The following is a 15,148-nucleotide window of genomic DNA, read 5'->3' as shown; positions in this document are numbered from 1 at the left end:
TTCCAGTTTCTGAGCTCCCAAGGGGCAGCAGGTAGGATTGTGCCCTGCAGTCTTCACATCCCAGTGTCCCCTTACAGCTGGAAGCAGCCCAACTCCTAACAGCCTTATTATTACCAACCCTGGCCACTTTCTTAGAGCTCAACACTTTTTTATGCAATTCAGTTCCAGCTGGGCTTGTAAACTCATGAAACGCAGTCCAAAGACCACAGCTCCAGCTTCTCCATGGGGAGGTGTATAATGTTTGCCTCACATCCAAAGGGGTTCCACACACAAGCTCACCCAGATACCCACAGGGGACTGAATGCTTTCTCACAGCCACTCTGAGTCTAGGATTCCTGTTGGAACATTGAGTCACACGCACCACAAAGCTTTCTTCCAAGTAAATACCTGGTTTCCAGAGTTTCCAGAGTGGGGTGCACTTCAAAGGGTCCAGGGTCATTTGCATACAGGAAATCTTCTCCCTGGAGCACCTTAACCCATCTCTGACACAGCTTGGGTTTTGCACTTTGGCCTCCCTCATCCCTCCACTTGCATTTCATCCATTTCAAAACCATTAAGAGCTGTGAAGAATGCCTGAATGCAATCAGATACAAAATCCACTTAAGAAGCACTTTAAAATGAGATCCTCCAGGTCTTGTGAAACCAAGTGGGACCCCAGCTTGCCTTCCCAAGTCTCACTCCAAGAAGTCTGTCTGCCCATCCATTTGTCTGTCAGGGGCCACTGACCTTGACCTGGTCAGCAGGGATCAGGAAGTGACTGCTCCTTCCCCATCAACAGTTTTTTCATAACACTAAAATGGCACTTGGCATAGATTACTGGGCTCATCTTATCTAGGGGGAAGGGGAAAGGGAGCAGAAGCCCAATCTTGGAGATCACTGTCTCTCCCAATATGCTCAGCACATATAGCTGGTCAGTAGATATTTGTTGAATTAGATTGGAAGGAAAAAAATTTTGGTGAGAATTCTAAACTATAGTCATGTCTAAAAGTCTAAATCAGAATCCCCTACCCTACCATGGTTTCCAGTAAATACATCAGGACTATCTCATCTTGTATACGGTGAACTCTCTTGAATAAGTTGCCCAGAATTTGGCACTGCTTGGAGTACTTAGGATTGACTTTTTTCCCCCTTTACTGTTGCGGGGAGGGAGTGTTCTTTGTTGTATTTCCTGGCTCAGGCTAGGAGGCGCAATTTGTTTTCCTTTGGAGCTTCTCAAAGACCTAGTCCACGCCCGCCTCACCTTCCCTTTTAGAAAGTAAGGCTGAAATGTAATGCTGAGTCAGCCACAAATGTGGCAGATGGTATAAGATTTAGCCAAAAGGAAACCAGCACAGGCAAACACTGCACTAGAGGCTGGGGAAGCGAGATTTCCAGAAGACCAGGTTTCTGGATCTCCTAGTCTGAGGGATAAGGCATAGGGGGAGGGGCTGGTGAAAGACAAGAAAACCAGCAATTTACCACAGTGTTGACAAAATGAGGGAAACTCCAGTTCAAGTTCCCTCTAAGAACCACCTGCCAGTCCCTAGAAAAAGAAATACAAGCATCCAGTAAACATAACTGCAAATCCAAACAACAACAGGATACTATCTTCACATATAGAATTGGCAAAAATTCAGACGCTTGCTGCAGCCAGCTGGTAAGGACCTGCAGGATCTGTGTGGAAGGGAGGAGAAGGGAGGGACAGGACACCGGTGCTGCCTTCCTGGAAAATAATTTGGAAATGTCCCCCCTTTAACCAAGCAGTTCCAGTGCCAGAAGTTTATCGGCTAGATATATTCCCAAGCAATCACCAGGATATACATATAAGGGAGTTCACTGCAGAACACAGAAACACACCAAGTGATTCCTGATAAGACAGTTTATGATACGTCTACATAGAAATTCATATGATACAGTCCCCACCCCCTGCACACACATACACAAATGAAGTCCCCTCTTAAGCCCTTCTCTGTCCCTCTTACCCAATTTCTGTAACAGTATAGCTCTAAAATGGCTCGTTTGAGCAGTCTTCCCTACTGAGTTTGAAGATTTTTGAGAGCAAGAATCTATTCTTCTAAACCCCACACAGAGGTCTGTAGCAAATACAGAATAGGTTTCCAGTGGCTGTTTGTTAAATGGTGAAAACAGAAAGCCATTTACTTGATGAACGGGCGAGGGCTCCACTTCTGACAGTTACTTGAGTTTTATCAGAAGCTGTTGGGCGCTGAGCTTGGTGGGATAAGAGGCCTCGCATTCCTCAGCTGGAGAAATTCCCCAGCCTGGCTTGCCGCTCTCCCCCATCTTCTGGCCTGAGGGGAAAATGACAGAAGTAAGACACAACGTGCCCCTAGGAATCGTATGATAAGAGTAGGCTTTGACCTTAAAACCTCCTCATTGTGCTGCAGAAATGGCTGCTCTGTTTATTAACTATTCAGTTGGGGGTTAATTCTAAATGGTCTCGACCACTGAAATGTTCGAATTGGCTTTTTAAAACTATCCTACCTCCAAATGTGTTTTCTTCCTTGAATTTGAGACAGACACTGGAAGTTTCTCTTTTGACTACGATGTTTTGTTTCGACTATTCTTGGTTGGTAGGATGGTTTTAAGGCAAATTCTTACTTGTATATTTTAAACACATACAACTCTGTCTCTCTTGCCCCAGTGTTTAACACAGGACAGCTCAGAGTTGTCGAAGCCAAGTTCGTGTGCCCAATGCATGTTTCGGTCTGTTTGGCCCCTTTGTGCATTGGCACACGAACTTGGGTTTGACAACAAGAGGGCGATACTGAACCGTCCTGAGACCAAGACCATTTGTTTGTCAGTGCCCTCCATAAGGGAGGAGGTGGCCCCCATTCCAGGGTCTCCCATCCCCAGGCCCTCCGTGGGTCTCTAACACAGTACTCACTGGCCAGATGCTGGGTGGCATCTGTCAGTCGGCAGTGACCGAGCAGAGGTGTCCAGTGGCCGTCCCAGGGTCACCAATCAACTCCCCACCCAGACACAGCCACACAACTACAATCACTGATTATCGTCCTTTATCCCCCCTACTACGCAGTGGGGCCACCTCTCACCACTGTGTCCCCAGAGCCTAGCCCTTGACCGGTAACATAGTAGACTCATTAAGTACTTGTTGAATGAACAGTCTGCGGGCCGCCAGCCCGATAGCAAATGTCTGGCCACTCAGGCACCTCTGCCCTCCCCTCCCCCTCATTTCTTCCTAACTCAAAACTTTGCCCAGATTCTGTCTAGTGCATACACTTGACTTTCTTTGGCCTCTGTACCCGTGGGGAATGCAGATCTTTTCAGTGAGTTCCAGTCTTTGGGTACACAGAGATTCTGTGTGGGCTGCAGGCTGAACACACCAGCCATGCAGACTCGGGGCCTTGGTTCCCTCCTGAAAGTGGGGAGGTGATTTCCAGGGATCCTAATTCAAGTCCTAAAAGTTCCACAAGAGCCCCTTTAAATAAGGAAGTGTCAATGCAGGGGTGGTGTCCTGCTGCCAGTTCTGCCACAGACCTGCCCAGCCTCTGTGGAAAAAGACATTTAAGTCCACAGATGGGATTCTTTGGTTCATCCATAAAATGAGACTAGTATTGCCAATGCTGTTATCTACTTAGCACACCGGATTGTTGAGGACTGTGAAGCACAAAGTGTACTAAGAATGTACTGTACTTTCTTTAAGCCTCCGTGCAACTCCTGGGGTTGGGTGATTAGCTTTCTCCTCTGCACTGGCCTTCCCCACATCCAGCTTCTAGAGCTGCAGGCCAAGTTCCCCATTCTCTCTGAATCTCAGCGTGACACTTGAAGCTTTTTAACAAGTTGAAAGGCCACACAGGGAGTTGAAGCACAGCAGGAATTAGTGAGCTGCTGTGGAGTAAAAATGCTACCAGCTATAAGTAAATGGGCTGCATCGCATCCCACCATTGCTTTGATGGGGACCTACCTCCCACTAAATATAATTTAAAGTTTAATTCTCCCAAGATGCAGGTGTAGAAGCAAATAACAGCTCTTCTTTAGCACCTGTGGACCTGTTGCCTTCACAGAGGTAGACACGGATGCTGAAATGGCTTCAGATGCTGCTGCCAATTCATTTTGCCACGGTGTAAATCCAATGGACAGAGATGGGTGACAAGAGAACTGAAACAGGAGGGAAGGGGGCAGGGCACAACCTTTCAAGAATAACACAGTGGTTGAGAAAAACTGGAGACGACAAACACTGGTTAGATAAAGATGTAGAGAATGGACTTGAGGTCACAGGGAGGGGGAAGGGTAAGCTGGGACGAAGTGAGAGAGTAGCATGGACTCTCTCTACTACCAAATGTAAAATAGATAGCTAGTGGGAAGCAGCTGCAGAGCACAGAGAGATCAGCTCAGTGCTTGGTGACCACCTAGAGGGGTGGGAGGGAGATGCAAGAGGGAGGGGATATGGGGATATATGTATAGCCGCTTCACTTTGTTATACAGCAGAAACTAACACAACATTGTAAAGCAATTATAATCCAATAAAGATGTTAAAAAAAAACAAAAAAAAAAAACTGGTTAGAGCTGACCAGGCCCAAGATGGTGGAAGATTTGACTCCCGGTAGACCTTGAGCTCATTATGCACTCATTGTAATATATTAGCATATGCTAAATGGCACACCCACAGGCGCCATGACAGTTCCAAGGCTGACCATAAAAGCCCAAAATGTGGGCGGTGGCCCAACTCCTGGAAATCCCTGCCTCTTCCCCAAGAGTCTCTTTCCCAAGAGACTCTTTGCTCAAGAGTCCAGTACTGCAAGACAAGTGTTGGGTAAAAGGAAAGATAGCCTTACTGAGGAAGCCAGCAACCCTGGGGAGATGGTAGACTCATGTCACAAAGACCCAAACCCCCAGGTTTTGCTTGGGAAAAGAGGGAAAAGGGTTACGTGCAGGGGAGGGGTCAGTCTTCTATTTTCAGAGATGATTGTCTCCATCACGCGGTTCCAAGTAGCCGTCAGGTCTCGATTGTGGTTGGAACGTTATCTGACCCATAAATTTTTGGTCACTTAGTCCTGGAGAATAAGGAACAAGGGTGAAGTCTATAGAAAAACTAATCCTCAATCTCGATACACATCAAGCAGCAAGCAGTTTCTCCATCAGCGGCAAGCTAAGCTAAGCTAATGGTAGAAGTCAGGCATAGTAATAATTAAGAAATATATTGGGGGGAATTCCCTGTTAGTCCAGTGGTTAGGACTACATGGTTCCACTGTCGGGGTCATGGGTTTGATCCCTGGTCGGGGAACTAAGATCCCACCAGCCTTGTGGTGTGGCAAAAAAAGGAGAAAGAAATAGATTTGGAACAATGCTGAGTTGCTGACAGTCCCTAGTTACAGTCTCATTTCCTCAGTTACAATCCCCACTGCCGGATTTTCTTTCCATGTCTAGGGAAAAGGGGTGAAGACGTCTCTGTAACTTCAAGCTGAGCATGGGCGACGAAGGATTCTTAGAGTGGAAGGATCTGACATGGTGTAAGAAATATTCTTTGGTTCCCTTACGTGCCTGTTGAGACTCCAAAAGAGGCATCTCATTACTAACGTTTTAAGTAACTGTTTTGCAAAGAGCTGGCGTGCCAATTATGATCCCTTGACTAGAAGATAAAATCCCAATTTAAGGATTCCTTCAAGCATTGACCTAATCCCAGAGGGAATCCAAGAAAATAGGTTCATAAACCAATCCCATCCACCTTGAAATAGGGGAGTATGGTGGGCTAAGATCTGTTGGAGCCAGGTTGTGTCACCGTCATCTTGATTGTTTTAAGCACAGTTAATCTTCAACTCCAGGGTCAGTTTTTTCCCATTCTCTTGAGGCCAGTTCTTGGAATTGTGCTAGCCATAGATTCAGTGCTGCTCAAGACAGAGCAGCTCATGTCATGGCTACAGTCTGGTCATCATGCAGTTAGCTTTTTCCCTCTGGTGGCAGTTATAGTATCTGCAACACAGCTCAGGAATGTGCATCAGACACTGTGTCCTTCAGGGAGGAACTGAAGATTCTGTGACTCTATTGTCCTAATCATTAGCTGCTTGAGCCTGCTCCTCTGTGACTCAACAGGAGACAAGGGACATGGAGGGGCTTTTTGTACCTGGGAGGGCCCCTCAGGGTCCTGCTTGGTTTCTAGAGGCCATGGGCTAAGTGACATGCCTCTCCAGCAGCAGCGTCTGGGGCTTCAGGGAACCACCAAATAAAGGCTTACAGCGTAACAGGGGACACAGCTGAATCTGGGGTTAATTCCCGTGTTGTTGGGGGCAGGGCGGAGAAGGGATGGAAGAGGCCACACTGTGGGTGCTGGGAGACTGTTAAAATGCAGTGAAACCCAGTGGCAAGGCTGAAATGGCCTCCCAGGCCGGACTGCCATGTTTCCAGAACATTTTCCTAGAGCAGGCCTGGCACCCCGATGCGCAGGCCACCAAGAAGGCGCAGGCCCTCGACGCACACTCGCTGCCCGCCTCCCCTCGCCCCACACCCCACCCCTGGCGCCGGCTCCGCTTCCTTCCAGTCTCGCTTGCAAATTCAGGTGCGCCTGGAATTTACACCCACTCACTCCTGCGAGGGCAGGAACCCCCCTCCTGACCCTGAACTTCTGTTTGGACCACCTGCTTCCTCGCCTTTCCGTCCCGCCCGCTGAGACGCACCCTTCTCGACCACCTGAGTCTGCCTGGGGCGGAGCACGGGCTCAACACACCGTTCTTGGAAAACCAAAGATGAAAGCAAATTTGCGGGAAATAAAACTTTTCAATAAAATATCAAACGCCTTGGGAGACCCATACCTGGTGTTCAGGTTTTCCCGATTACAGCAATACTTTCCACCACTCCTCCAACTTGGAATCACCACCCCGTTAAGAGTAATTGGTTTGCTTTTTTTTTCTTCTTTCTTTCAAAGAGTAAATCTGATCTTTTTAACTCGAAACTAGTGATAGAGACATTAGGGCTAATTAACAACAGTTTTACAATAATGGCCTTTTCCATTCTCTTTGTTTGGCTTCACCGCCTCTCACCTCCACCCCCGAGTGTTTCGGCATTGTAATGCGCACGGGCCTCCGCCTCCCCGCCCACCGGAGGGCTGTCCCCGCCACCCGGGGGCTTGTGGCTGAGGAAGGAGAATCTCCCTGAAGGTTTTATTCAAAGCGTTTATTAGGACCGACCTGTCTGAGGAACCCCCCAGTTTCTTCCGGCATCCTGGCTCCTGCTTCTGAGACCTTCTGGGGAGACCATATTTCTCATCTGGGATATTTTTCTCCTTAAATGCCCATTTTTCACTTCAAGAAATTAACGTTTTCCTTTGGGTGTTTTGGCAATGGCTGTGAATTAAAGCCAGCCTAATATCTTTTTCTTTCTAAATTGTTAGGAGCCATGGACCAAAGAAAGATGGAGCGCTTTTCTTCCAGGTATGAACCAATCTTGAGCGTGAGCTTTTGATTACTAGTTTCCCAGCTTAGGAAACATGTCCTGCACCTCTCTGTTGTTTGACTTCATCTCGTTCAAACCTTAAAGAGCTGCCAACAGTGCCGCTGTTTTTCCAAAAGACCTGGAACTTAAAGTTGCATCCACCTTTGCTATTGGCTTTTAACATCTTCAAACAGGTCACTGGCTCTGCCTCTGAAATGACTAATGTTTTCCTACTCTCTTGTTAGAAAAGGTCAATATTACAACGAAATTAAGAATCTGCTTCTGAGAAGGTTAAAGGTATAGGCAGGTTTTCAATATTTGGGAACCGTTAAGAATAATGGGAAATTTTTTTAAACCTTGAACATCTTTTAAATGACTGGTTTAAATGAAATAGTTTGTAAAATGGAATTCATAAATTACATAGAATGTCATCCAGGCATTTAAAATTCCTATATGAAAACTATATGCAGGAGAAAAAAACATGTGAAATAGAAGATAAAAGATTTATACCTACTTAAAATTATGTGCGTATGAGGACACAGCCTAAGAAGTAATAACACGTATTGGAAAGAGTTGGAGATTAGGTGGACTTTATTCTCATCATCTTTCTTTGTGTTGTTACGTGAATTAATCAGCCATTTTAAAAGAAAGGAAAAAGAAAAAAAGGAAAGTGGTGCTCTACAATTTCTCCCTAGCGGTCTGTGGTCCTGTGATGAGAAGACCCAGGTGTTAATTCAAAGGGATTTTATTTGCTTTGTTTTGCTAATGGAGGTCTGATTTCCTCTTCCTAGTATGATTTTGATCCTGGCCTTTTCCAGAGCATTTGAACTGGGATTAGTCACTGGTAAGAGACTTTGCTTTTTTGATCACTAGCAATTTTCACGTGGCCTGAAATACAGACGCAAGGAGTTAATTTTGTCATTCAGGATTGGGCCACTGTGAACTTGCCCGTCCATCACAGGGAGACCTGGCCTTCAGAGACAACGGCCTTCAGTCCCGGGAGGAGCCTGCAATTCGTCATCGGCCTTCCCAGTTTGTACCATCCATGGGAATCCAGAACAGTAAGATGTACCTGCCTTAGATCTACAGTGCGGTATTGCTATCCTGGTCCTTCTCGTGTTTCCTGAGTATCTTTTAGACCCTCTTTCACCTAAGACAGTGGGTACCTGGTTCTGGAGCTGGGCAGATGAATAGTTGGACTGGTTTTGATTCTGGGGGCCAGAGAGGCATTGTGTACTTCACCTCCGCAGAATGCAGTTTCCCTCACCTGATCCCACTTCATGCTGGGGACTCCAGGTACCACCACTGGCTTATGCATGAAAAAAGATTTCGCTGATCAAAACCACGGGTGGCCAAAGGAACACTAAAAAGGAGAGTCTTATTCTGTTAGGTTTACAATGTTTATAGACATCTGTCAACACTTGGGGAGATTAAGTCCTTACCGCCATATTAACCTTGGTTAACGGGAATTCAGTTTTTCAATCCTTCCACCCTCTCAGCCACTTTTCTTACATTTCAGGTAAGGAGCTAAACAGAACCTGCTGTCTGAATGGGGGAACCTGCATGCTGGGGTCCTTTTGTGCCTGCCCCCCCTCTTTCTATGGACGGAACTGTGAGCATGACATGCGCAAAGAGTAAGCCACTGAAACGGGCTGGGGGTGGAGAGGAGAGGGAAGGAGAGGTGGGGATTTAAACTCCGCATGTCCGTTCATCCTCAGGAACTGTGGATCTGTGCCCCATGACACCTGGCTGCCCAGAAAGTGTTCCATGTGTAAATGCTGGCACGGCCAGTTCCGCTGCTTTCCTCAGCCTTTCCTACCTGGTTGTGGTAAGCAAAGGGTTGCCCCTTTTGCCCTCTCAGGTTAGTTAGTTGCCTGTGGACACTTAATTAACAGGGTCTCTCCTCTTACCTCATGGCTTGCTGAAGACTGGCAGCCAGAGCTCTCCCTGTAAAAGCATCAAGGACTCCAGATGGGATGGTCGCCCTGGTGTCCTTGATATTTACTTCCTCAATATGTGGCCAGTCGTGCTGCCTTTCAAGTGGAGAGTTATTTCAAGTCTATTTGACATTCTACAGTATGTGAAATTCTATAGAGGCAAATAAACAAGAAAAGACTTGGCCTCTTAAACACGAAGAGACACTCTCTGGCGTTCCTTTCTTTGGGCAGGGAGACCCAGACAGGCTCCAGGGGGGCAGCTCAGTGCCCACCCCACAGCAGGGTTGGGGGCACCCAACTCCAATTATTGCCCTTAAATTCCACCAGAGGAACTGACCCCACTCTCCTTTCTTAGGAAATTCTTCAGGGATCCTAAAAGGCCCCTCTAGGGCGCCCCCTGGTGATTGGTCTCATAACCCTTTCACCTCATTGATTTTTACTGATTTGAGGAAAACAATGACAAGGGCAGGGACCTAGAAGAGAACAAGAGGAGAGGGTTTGCTCCCTACCCCAACCTGAGCCAGATTTCTAGGGCCACCTTAGTTCAGAGACCTCTCCTACTTCTGACCCTGCATGTGTCAGAAATTGAAAATGTTCAACAAATTGAAAATGAAAACAAATGCTTCCTTGAGTACAACATGGGACCCCAATCCAGGCAGGGATTGTCTTTTCCTTTTGCATTGGGTATCAGGCCCAGGATAGGTGACTGGAAGGTGTGGGTGGAATGGCTGGATAGGTGGGGACCACATTTTCTCCCTGGAACTCGGGACGCAAAATGTTCTGTCTCCTTAGCATCAGAGCCTAACCAAGTTCTGCCACACGCCAGCAATTATAGGCGTCACCGGCTGGGGTAGGTTACCAGGTGTGAGAGCATGTATCCAGGGAAGATCAAGTTAACAGTTTGTCGCAATATTTTCTCAGGGGAGTCTAAGTGCACATAATCGGTACTGTTGATCCCATAAGCACATTGTACTCATCAAATCTTGGGCCCTAACTGCTTTTGGGTTCGTGTAGATGTGCCACGTGTTTGCCAACAGGATAAAGTGCCCGAGGGATTTCCTTTAATGACCAAGTGTCTCTACCTTCCAGATGGCCATGTGACGGATGAGCACCTCACAGCTTCCGGGACTCCAGAATTAGCGCTGTCTGCATGTGCTTTTATGCTACCTGGCATCTGCCTTGCTATACAAAGTTATTATTAACCCACATTTGTGTGCAGCATTTGCCATGCAGGCTTCATGACCTTTAAAGGCTGTCTCTCCAATGTCCCAACTGAGAGATGATCATTTGTTAGTAGTCTTGAAATGGTGAATAGATTTCCCTATGGTCCCTAACATTTCCTTAAAGTACCAACTACTTTCCTCTTCCCTGCCCTCTCCAAAAAACTACTTAAAAAAAAAAAAAGCCATATTTTGTTCCCAAGTCCTGTACATGTAACTCTACCAAGGGCTTATTAATAGTTTCTTTTAAACAATTGAATTCTATCTTCAGATTATTAAAGGTTACTCCCAATGTGGAACTGAGCCTAAAGCATTGAATAGAGTTGTGATCAGAATCAATTAAGATAGTATCTTAAGGGTTTCCCTGGTGGCGCAGTGGTTAAGAATCCACCTGCCAATGCAGGCGACACGGGTTCAAGCCCTGGTCCTGGAAGATCCCACGTGCCGCAGAGCAACTAAGCCTGTGCGCCACAACTACTGAGCCCAGGTGCCACAAGTACTGAAGCCCGCACGCCTAGTACCCGGGCTCCGCAACAAGAGAAGCCACCGCAATGAGAGGCCCGCGCACCGCAACGAAGACCCAATGCAGCCAAAAATAAAATAAAATTAATTTTTTAAAAAGTATCTTGAAAATGAAAGGAAAGGAAGCATTTGTAAGGGGAGCAAAGGAGAAGGGAGGGGGCAGACATCAGAGGTGAGAGACAGGATGCTGGAGTAATGGAAATGTGTATGTATCCCTGGGAGACTAGGTAGAAAAGTGGGAGCAAATGAGAAATTTGAGAAAATAAAATGCATTACTTGATTGATCAGATGGTACAGAGAAGCAGATTAAAAAGCTAAGTTGAAGGGCAAGTTTCTATCAGTAGGAAGCTGTATAAGATGAGGACACCTGTTTTCTCAAGGATTTGGAAAGAGAATAAAGTCCTTGAAAAAAAATTGTATCTAAATTCCCTCAATGTATTATTAAGAGTGCTTAATACATTATGATTTCTCCATACTATGCAATTATTTTAACAGTGGTAAAAGAGAAAATGTTCACAATATATTTAGTTGTAAGCCAGGTGATAAAACTGTACATTGTAAAGCCCATTTTGAAAATATGTATCTGGTCTGCCCAGTAAAAGTGGGAAGTACGTTGACCAATGTGTGAACTGTGGTTATTTCTAGGTGGTGGGATTTTTTCCTCTGCACTTCTCTGTTTTCCACGGTGAGGGCGTATATTTGTTTTCATATGGAACGAGATGACTACAACAGGCTTAAAACTGAGGAATCTGGAAGCGCCAAGAGCTCAGAGTGGTGCCCAGTTTTGTTTCTGGCTTTAGTGTGTGTGTTCTGCTGTGAGGGACAAGATTTGCTTCCGTTATTTATGTACTGCTGGATCCACGGAAAATTCCAAATGAGTGGAATTTTTTTTTCAATGTCCTATGACAGAAGGTGAAAATGGGATAGGCAGGGAAGCAGTGAGGGATACCCCAGAGAGCTCAGAGCATGAGGGTGGGCCGCCCAGTGGGGAGGGCTGTTCTGTCCACTTACTGGCAGTGGGGCCCAGTTTCCCAGTTTGAACCGGGTTAGTCCTTACACCACAGTGTTGTTAGAATGGAGTGAACAAAATAAAACACTAGCACAAAAAGTTTCTCAACAAATGTCACATTTCTTCTCTTTCTACCTTCCTATTGACCACAAAGTAGTGTAAAACATTTTTTAGCCCAGAAATGGAAAAAATTTTTTAAACAAAAAAAACAGTATTGAAAGAAGGCTTCTCATTTGCATGCAACTCCTGTAATCCCTAACCACACCGTGGGCAAGGCTGGACCGTGTTTTCCAAAGTTGGGCATTCACACTCTACCTTATAAGGGCTACATCACCTGTGCTTAATTGTTTTCTTTACATCAACTCATTTGTGTATTGCAGTAAAATATACATAACATAAAACTTATCGTTTCAACCATTTTTAAGTATAAAGTTCAGTGGCATTAGGTGTATTCACATTGTTGGGCAACCATCACCACCATCCATTTCCACAACTTTTTCATCTTTTCAAACTGAAACTCATTAAACACTAACTCCCCATTCCTCCTCCCCACAACCCCTGGCAAGCACTAGTCTACTTTCTGGGTCCATGAATTTATTCTAGACACTTCACATAAGTAGAGTTGTGTATATCCTTTTGCGACTGGTCTATTTCACTTAGCATACTGTTTTCAGGTTCATCTATGTTGTAGCATGTGTCAGAACTTCATTCCTTTTTTTTTTTTTTTGCGGTACGCGGGCCTCTCACTGTTGTGGCCTCTCCCCTTGCGGAGCACAGGCTCCGGACGCGCAGGCTCAGCGGCCATGGCTCACGGGCCCAGCCGCTCCGCGGCATGTGGGATCCTCCCGGACCGGGGCACGAACCCGTGTCCCCTGCATCGGCAGGCGGACTCCCAACCACTGTGCCACCAGGGAAGCCCCTCTTACGTGGTTTTGATTTGCATTTCCCTAATGACTGGTGATGTTGAACATCGATCCACTTAAGTGCTTTTTACTCGTCCCAAACAATAGCATTTGTGAAGCCCTGGATAATTTATACCAGTCTTGAAATTAAAAAAAATAATAATAATAACGTTCACCTGTATGCCATCTAAAATCATGAACCAGAGGTACATTTTGGGAAATGGTGTGCAAGGGGATGCAAAAGACTCTAGATTCCACCCTCAAAAGCCTTACAGGGGCTTCCCTCATGGCGCAGTGGTTGGGAGTCCGCCTGCCGATGCAGGGGACACCGGTTCGTGCCCCGGTCCGGGAAGATCCCACATGCCGCGGAGCGGCTGGGCCCGTGAGCCATGGCCGCTGAGCCTGCGCGTCCGGAGCCTGTGCTCCGCAACGGGAGAGGCCACAACAGTGAGAGGCCCGCGTACCGCAAAAAAAAAAAAAGAAAAAGACAAGGGAGAGATTATCTATTGTAATTCCAAATCACTCCAGTTTGGTTTTATTTGGAAAAAGAAAAAAAAAGCCATGATAAATCATGTAATCAATGTCAATCAGAAAAACTGACATTATTATAGGATTTACCAGACTAGCCCATCAAAATAAAACGCATGTGTATGAAAAGAAAATCAAATCCTGTTTGGTATTGTGAAAAGTAAGATGTTCATTTTTCTATAGTACTTGGATATTTGGATAAAGGGTGTTTCCCCCTCTAAAGTGTGTCCCGGTTGTACAAATGCATCAGTTATAAACAGAAATGTCAACAGTCCCACCAGACAAAAGATGGTTAGATCCTTTGCATAAGACCCTTGCCTTGAAGCTTCCGCTCTCTCCACTCACAGTTGCTGAGTCTTGGCTCCATCTCTGTCAGCACAGGCACAGCCTAGCCAAAGGTCAGTGTCACCCCCACGTCCAAGAATCCTCCGTCTCTGGGCAGGGGAAGGAGGAGGGAAGTCCACAAAGGGAGATAAGACTAACTGCTTTGTAACTCCATGAGCCCCTAAAAGCCCCAAGTGAGAAGCATCAGGCGATTGCAACTGGTGATGTGCCCTCCAGCCTGGGAAATGCATGGAAGCTTATTCTTTTCTCTGCAAGAGTCACTCAGAGGAGCTCTTTGGAGCTAGTTCTGAATTCAGCTGTGCCTCATCTCACTTCTTAGGAGAGGGAATAACAGCTGCCCGGTGTGAGCTGGCCTGCAGGGCAAGCAAGCACACCTCGTGTGCAGAGCTGGAAAGACTGCACCTTCTCCCCATATGGCCATGTGACCAGTCCCCAGCCTCCTTCCAACTTGAAACTGCTAGGTGGGCAGACCTGACTGATGTTCTTTGAGACGGATGTGGCCCTTCCCTTGGCGTCTGTCAATCACTGGGGCAGGTGCTCTCACTGGGAAGCAAGTTGTTCCAACAGCCCATTGAAAAATGGCCAAAGGTAGCTCGATAGATACATACATACACCCATTCAAGCGTGCTCCTGGAGATCATGTAGCGGCTCGGATAATTTTTTTGAAGGTCCAGTTTCCCCTTTGGACCTGGAAGAAATCAAGTGAGCCCTTTCCTGGCACACAGGGAGAAAAGCCTCCTTCTTGGGTGGGGCCTCTGCTGGGAAGAGGAGGAGTGGTGAGAAAGAAGGGCCTTTAAACAGGATGGAGAAGAGCAGGAAACCGCAGACACACCTTTTCAGGCTGCCAAGAGCTGGCCATCCAAACTTTGGTCTTTTTCCCAACACAGTGGGTTTGGACTCTGACAGCCTAGAAGCAAGTCTCAGCCCTGCCCATTGCTAGCAAGTCGCCTTAAAGGCCTGTGCCTCCACGTGCTGTGGGCAGAATGAGGGCCCGGGCAGTCTGTTCATCGCTGTCCCCGTGGTACTTGTGCCAGCATGTAAGCGGTGCTCAAGAAATGTTTTGGAAGGGAGTGGGGGAGGTCCTGCCACCATGCTTCCCATTAATCACCTCTTCTCCTATACGTCTCTTCCAAATATTTCCCCTGGACTGCCTTGCTGCAGCGTGTGCTGAACACTCCTTGCCAAACCACAGGGCAGTGCTGAGCACGTGGCCTGGTTCTAAAGCAATGGCTTTAGAAAGTAGGCAGATTAAAGGGGGGAAAGTGGCAGGGGGTGGTGGTGGGATGAACTGGGAGATTGGGA

At 46.7% G+C, this 15,148-nt stretch overlaps 2 protein-coding genes across 2 annotated transcripts in view; one reads left to right on the top strand and one right to left on the bottom strand.

The window, feature by feature from the left end:
* LRRC2 (leucine rich repeat containing 2) overlaps window positions 1-2,275 on the bottom strand; it is a 41,714-nt gene extending 39,439 nt beyond the window's left edge. The window contains exon 1 of the mRNA XM_030845287.3: window positions 2,140-2,275. The gene's annotated coding sequence lies outside the window, so the exon portion shown is untranslated. The remainder of the gene's footprint in view (window positions 1-2,139) is intronic.
* Window positions 2,276-7,347: 5,072 nt separating this feature from the next.
* On the top strand, window positions 7,348-10,522 carry CRIPTO (cripto, EGF-CFC family member). The gene is made up of 6 exons (XM_060308779.1): window positions 7,348-7,382; window positions 8,175-8,227; window positions 8,310-8,444; window positions 8,903-9,017; window positions 9,102-9,211; window positions 10,410-10,522. Exons 1-6 carry the CDS (start codon window positions 7,348-7,350, stop codon window positions 10,520-10,522), a joined length of 561 nt encoding a protein of 186 aa, XP_060164762.1.
* Window positions 10,523-15,148: the final 4,626 nt, after the last annotated feature.

This window comes from Globicephala melas, chromosome 11 (genome assembly GCF_963455315.2).
Source record: "Globicephala melas chromosome 11, mGloMel1.2, whole genome shotgun sequence".
NCBI lineage: Eukaryota > Metazoa > Chordata > Mammalia > Artiodactyla > Delphinidae > Globicephala > Globicephala melas.
Note: the sequence above shows the minus strand (reverse complement) of the source record. Positions and strands in the feature narration are given on the sequence as shown.